Source organism: Limulus polyphemus, unplaced genomic scaffold (genome assembly GCF_000517525.1).
Source record: "Limulus polyphemus unplaced genomic scaffold, Limulus_polyphemus-2.1.2 Scaffold4111, whole genome shotgun sequence".
In the NCBI taxonomy this organism is placed as follows: Eukaryota; Metazoa; Arthropoda; class Merostomata; order Xiphosura; family Limulidae; genus Limulus; species Limulus polyphemus.
The window spans coordinates 77814-84560 of record NW_013669721.1 but is presented as its reverse complement, the minus strand read 5'-3'; the positions used below and the strand labels follow the sequence as shown (position 1 = coordinate 84560).

At 38.0% G+C, this 6747-nt stretch overlaps 1 protein-coding gene across 2 annotated transcripts in view; it reads left to right on the top strand.

The window, feature by feature from the left end:
- The first annotated feature begins 2254 nt into the window (after positions 1-2254).
- LOC106470602 overlaps positions 2255-6747 on the top strand; it is a 67364-nt gene continuing 62871 nt past the window's right edge. Inside the window, exon 1 of one of the 2 annotated variants that reach the window (XM_022399224.1) lies at positions 2255-2506. In XM_022399224.1, the coding sequence (XP_022254932.1) occupies positions 2270-2506 (237 nt within the window). In that variant the 5' untranslated portion in view covers positions 2255-2269. The remainder of the gene's footprint in view (positions 2507-6747) is intronic. The other variant, XM_022399226.1, reaches the window with a different exon arrangement.

The following is a 6747-nucleotide window of genomic DNA, read 5'->3' as shown; positions in this document are numbered from 1 at the left end:
AGGACGCTTGGCCTATAGTAGATGATATAACTAAGTTAGATCTAATAATAATAATTTAGATAAGATCATAAGAATCTGTATAAACAAAACAATTACATCCTGGCAAATGATTCATCAGAGATCTAGTAGTACTAGTCCGCCTAGCCTGCTAGTAAAGTTGCGTTGTAAACACGCGTACTTGTAAGTTGTAACGTTATTATTAGGCCTATACATACGATTGTTAACAACCGGTTCGTGGAGGTCATTAAATTCTAAGAACAGGTTCGCACGAACCGGCTGAATCCCACCACTGCCTATGCTACTTTGCTATTTCTGCTTCCTCAGGGTATCGCCTGCTACCTGTGGCTATTCTACAGACTTCGGTGTGGCAGTGACACAAGGTAAGCCCTCACTAATGCTTTCTTTTCTTTTAGGGGCCCCTGCTTCAGCTTCACTTTGGATCCTGCTCTGTGACAAGTGGTGCCTTACAGGTATTCTGTCTGTACTCAGAATGGGTTCCACTTAATGGCTGTGACCATTCACATACATCTTGATATTAAATCCCGACTGTTGATTCTTATACATTTTCCATGGCTGTGTACACTCACTCTTAAGATGGTGTGTTCACAAGATCACTAGTGTAACTTCCTCGTGATAATTGCATCATAATACGCCCATCTCGTACCATACCACCCATGAATGGCATGAGGGAAGCAGAACAGGATTGCTGTTAATAACTTCCATGCCTACATTGAATAAATCGGTGAGGTCTGCTTTTAAAAATAGGGTTTTGTGATCACTCATTACAATGTCTTGGGTGTTGCAGTCCCTTCAGACTCTCCACTTCACTTCCACCCCTTTCTTCCAGGGGAGTATGGGAGTCCTTACCACTTACATGCTGCTGGGGTGGTTGACCATGGAGGCAACCTGCTGGATGGGTTCCAAAAAGATGGCTATAACCATTCAGTTCAGAGTACGGCAGTGGTGTTTTACTGTTATCAAGGGAGTTATAAGATCCTCCAGATGGGTGACTATTTCCCAGAGTTGAGATGCAGTTCACCCCTCCAATTGGGTGCCCTCCTTCTACCCTCGCAAGGATGTTGGTACCCGTCAAGTGAGCTTCTGGTGATCGAGTAAACCAATCACAAGTTCTCACACAGGTTTCGGGTTGTCTATTCTCCCCTCTTGACTCGTCTTCTGTATTGTGGGCCATAGAAGGTCTACATGGCCTGTTTCCGCTTCTGTCCTGGGTTTCCCTCGCCAGATTACGAGGTTGTTCCCGACCTGGGATAATTTTGGACTGGTTTCACGATCACGGGAGTTGAGTGCATGCGATGGACTTCTCTCGGATTCTGGATGACACATTCCTGGATCCCTGGCATTAGGCTACCCTGTGAGTTCCTGTAGTGGAATGCTAGGTTCTCTCTTGACTCTTGGACTTGAGGTGAAGATGGTATGATCCTCATCCATCCCTTGCGAGGATGTCGTTACCCAGAAAGTGAGGTTTTGGATGTAGTTGACTTACCAACTATGGTTCATCGCACTCTATCCACTCTACATTATGGGACACATCCTCACTTGCCCACTTTCCATTGTGGGATTGAGTGCTTCTGATTTCTGCTTAAGATCACATTGCTAATCTATCTTCTCCCACGTAGATGTGCTCCCTTTAATGTTCTGCCATGTCTGGTTCTCCTGATCATGTCAATGTTCCTGGCAAAGAGATACCTTGCTTAGATGTGGTGTGGTACCCCTCCTCAGATCATCTGATCTGTTCCTCTCATTTCAGGGGATATCCTCTGGATGCTTTTGTGGGATATGCATGTGGTTCCTCCATTTCAATGTGGGATTGAAGCTGATCTTGGGAGAAGAGGGAGAGTACCTTATCAGAAGTTATAATTTTCCTAAATGAAAATGTATTTTGGACAGGTACTACCCTCCTCTCACACTTCCCACCTGTCCTACCCACGACCTTCTGGTGTTCATATCTTCTACCAAACTTTGAAGTGATAGTTTAGTAGTGGCGTGTAGAGGGAGTAACATGCATCACATGATAGTAGTGCTCTCCTATTGGTGGAGAGATGATGCATAATGGTTTGCATGAGAGACATGTTGGAACTTTGGATTCAAACAGAGGGAGGATGATGGCTTATGGCATGTTTCTGAAAAGTTCGCATATAGAGGGCAGCACAAAACGAGAAAAGCTAATCTTGTGAGTGGAGGGAATTAGCTATGGCAAATACATTTTTATTTAGGAAAATTATGACTTTATTGAAACATTATTTGTTTAATGCAATTAATTTCTGATTTTCAATACAAGCGAATGTCGACAAAGATGTTAGGAAAATTGGCCACATTTCACCAGCAAAAGCAAAAACTTCATCAAGTGATCAAGCAGGCTGCAGGAGACCTCTGTGTGGATGAACAAAAAAAAATGAAGCTTATAAAGGAACAAATTCATGACCTTAAGTTTCAGTTGCATAATGAACTTCGAAGACGAGAGATATTCAAAAGACTTCCAGAATTGGTAAAACATTCAAAATTTTAACATTTTTGTATGAATGATCAAAATGTCACTGTTTATGAATGAATGATTAGCATATAAATTATAATATTCATAATAAAGGTTAGTAAATTGCATTTGTACCATTTCCAATTTTTGTAATAGGTAACTTAATAGATAAAAAAGATTATTGTCCAAACACGAAAATATTTTGAAACTTTTCTACAGAATGCAACTTTGTATTGCACATGAGAAATTTATCTTGTACTACCAGAAAGCCAAACCCAGAATTTTTGGCACAACTACCTAATATATCTAGCTAGCATTGTGTTTTTTATTCCAATAGAATGTCTCCAAGGTTCTTTATGTTCATATGGATTTGGTATTATCTTCATTAAGAAAGAGCTGAATCTAGGCTAATAACTACACTGTAGAGCTATATAGAATACAAGATTCTAATATTTTTATTCACAGGTAAAGTGACATTAATTTCAGACAAAAATATTGCCCAGCTGCTTTATTAGGACCCCATCACAAACATTTGTAGAACATATTCAAAAGAGACTGGTCCTGTAATGAGTCAAGTGATTCCTGAAGCCCTGTAATAATTGCAGAGATTTATTCATATAATTATTTATTTGCAAGACAGTAGGCAAGAGCAAGGATCCATCTGACTTCATCTAAACATGTTTGTAGATGCACGATTACCAGTAATCTAGTTACTGAAGACCATTTCTTTTCTAGTCAAGATTTGTTATCAGAGGTAGCTGAGAAAAGAATACCTTTTCCACTAAGAGAAACTTTCGTGATGAACACAACCAATCAAGGGAAAAGATAACTAGAGACTGCGTCTTAACTGACTATGCAGTTTCTTCAACAGCCTTGTGTGAAAAATATTAGAAAAAAACATCATATGGCACTCAACTGACAAGTAGTCTGCAAACAGAAAAACAAGCTTCAGTGGTGCTTCCAACACAAGCTATGTATATTGAATCACTGGTAAAAATGTCTTATGTTGTCTAATGGGTTGCCTTTCATCCTTTTATGTACTGACAATAAAGTAAAAAATACAAATAACAGATGACACTTGATACAACTTGTGTTTTTTGATAGTGCACACTGTTAATGTGTTGTAAAGACGATAATGTTAGCTTGTAGTTTGTTGGATGGTAGAAAAAAATTTTCTAGAAGTAACAGGCAGCCTTGCCAAAAGGACCTTTCCAGCTTTAGTAGACATTTTCATGAAATATTTTGAACAAATAGCTCCTTCCTCTACAGACAAAAAATAAAAAAAGGATTCTTACACCTTATTTTACAGGTGATATAGCCTTCTTACAATACCTTAACTCTGTAGATAACAGAATTCACCTGACCATGAAAATGGAAAACAACAATAATCTACCATTCCTTTAATCTTCATCAGCAGACAAACTCACTAGAACCATATACAGGAAATTAAATCACAGTGACAGATATTTATATTTTCAGTCTTACCATCCACATTCTGTTAAACGTAATATTATTATCTACTCAAACAACAGAGTTGAATACATCTGTAATTAAACCCCATCAAAACCAAATTCTGACATATCATACTTTGTTTTAAAGAGAACAGGTACCCTTCTAATTTCAACACCAATAGTTTTCAGAACATTAAAATACCAACTGATACAACATAGAAGAAAAACAAACCTAACAGTATTTGTAAATCTAACTGAGAAAACCAAATGTATAGGTAAAACGGTCAACACCAATATCCACTGGTAATCTTTCAGAACACTCAGTACTATCCTTGTCATAACTAAAAAAAAGAACATCTGAATATTATTTATGAAATACCATGTTCCTGTAAACAGACCTTTAGAAATGGTATAATTATTTGGACTATTATTTTCATCTTCAGTGTGTATATTATTATTTTCACAACCTTTTGACCAGTGAATTCTCCAGCCATTACCATGTGTTATATCAGACATCTTTGTATGCATCACAAACCAGAAAGCTTTTTTTTAGAATTACCAGGATTCGAACCTATGATTCCGATTATGGCACTCTAACCACTTGGCCATTAGTAATACTAACTCCTTGTATCAATCATTCCTAAAATCTATACCTTGAGAAAGTGAAAGACATTTTTGGGTAAGAGTAAAAGAACATAAAACTGCACAAAACCGATGAAAACAGAATTCTATCCATGCAGAACATACCTTGTTTATAGACATAAAACAGACTGGGACATTTACAGAATTATTAAATCAAATAAATTATGAAAAAACAAAAAAATCTAAGAACTTTTCTACATCAACAGAATGAAGCAATGAAACCATCACTAGATAGAGACTCAGGTCATGTCACATCCACTTTAAACCCTAAAAAACAGGTGCAAGCTAATCTGAATATGGAAGGCTTTTGAAATGTTGTCATTTCTACTGTGGCATTTTCAAATAAAACAGATTTTTCGAGAAGTTTTTCTGATTGAAATACCCATGAATAACTGCAGATTTGGCTCAGTGTATACTTACCAAATTAAAGTATTCAACTGAATGTATACCCATTTGTGATGAAAACAATTCTCATTTAAAAGTTATGCAACTATTAGTTTTGAATTTTTTTTTCGAAAGATGGATTACCTCAACATTAAATGCTGAATGACCTACAAAAGGTCTATGTAAAAACTGGGAGCAAATTGATACAGAAAAGTGCCTGGATTTCAAACATGAATTTGATTTTTTGTCAAGTGGACTGCATCACCTTGTGACCTCTGTTCCCTAACAGTATTGGTCAGCTCACAGATTTAGTTGACATCATACTATGGCCTGCAAAAGATAATCAAATTACATGTAGTTCTAAGTGTTTTAAGATTTAGTAGTTCAAAGACTGTAACATTTTTGTTGGCAGAAAACATCAATTAACAAAAGAACAATGGGTTGAAGCAGCTAGAACAAGATAATATTAAGCACTTCGGACCATGTTTTGTTGTCATGACAGTGTGGAAATTAAATAGTCAATAACTTAAAGAAAGAATTACATCACTATAGATGGTAGGAGAATATGATGTGCCTCTTTACCACACTAACTCAGCTACTTTTGAAGATTAGCCCTCCAAGAATTTCTCTAAAAGAGTCACTCTGAACTAGGAAATTGCTGTCCATTTTACTTTTGTTTGTTCAACAAATGTTTAATACTTGGAAAAGACAGGCTAAACTCCAGTTGAGACAAGATACATTTTTGTAATATGGTGACTGGTAACTGATTTTATAAAATGAATTGCCATCTCCAGTGTGGAGGCTGGCAATTTACAGAAGTTTATGAAGGAATTTTTTGATGTACTGAGTAATAAAGGGAGACTAATAATGGCTGGAGACGGCTTGAATGGGTAATGAAGAAAAACTTTAATATAAGTTTAACATAACAGCAAATGTACAACGTTTCAACAAGGTTTTGTCATCATCGGGAGATCAGTTTGTAGATGCCTTGGACAGTCCACAACTTAAGATACAAGTGAAGCAAGCACCCCCCTCTACCATGCAGGATGCAATGGCCAGAGCTCTCGAATTTGAATCCTACGTTAAGTCCAGCACAGAGGTACCGAGGTTGGTACAGTCATCTGGATTCAAGGCCAGAAAAGGTCAGCTTTCAGAGAGGTTTGAGGGACTTTGCTGGCACTGTAACAAACCTGAGCACAAGAGAGCTCAATGCTGGAAACTTCAACACAGGGGAGATGCCACAGCAGGAAAGGCTGGTGTCCAGAAAGGTTGTTGGAACTGTGGAAAGCACGGACATTTGAGGAGCCAGTGTAGGAAGAATATTACCAACAAGTCGGCCTCAAGGAGACCAGTAGTGGTTGGTGTTGAGTGACGCCCACCAACCCCCATCATGAAAGTCCCAACAGCTAGGTGTAAAATGCCAAACACACACAGTGTCTATGTGACAGGAAAGCTGGATGGCCAAGGGTGCAACTTTATCATAGACTCTGCGTCTCAGCAAACCCTTGTGAGCATCAAGGTGTTAAATCACGAAGGAGTACCAGAAGCCATAGAGAAGCTTTGTGGTGTGACAGGACATTCTACAAGATTGTGGGGACCAGTGTGGGTAAGTATTGAGCTCATGGGCATAAAGGACAGACAGAAAGTATACTTGGCTGACATTCAAGACGAATGCATATTAGGATTGGACTATCTACTACCAAGGAAGTTTGTTATTGATTTTGATAAAATGACGTTTGGTAATAACAAAGGCCAAGTTGAACTAATTAGGTGCCATCA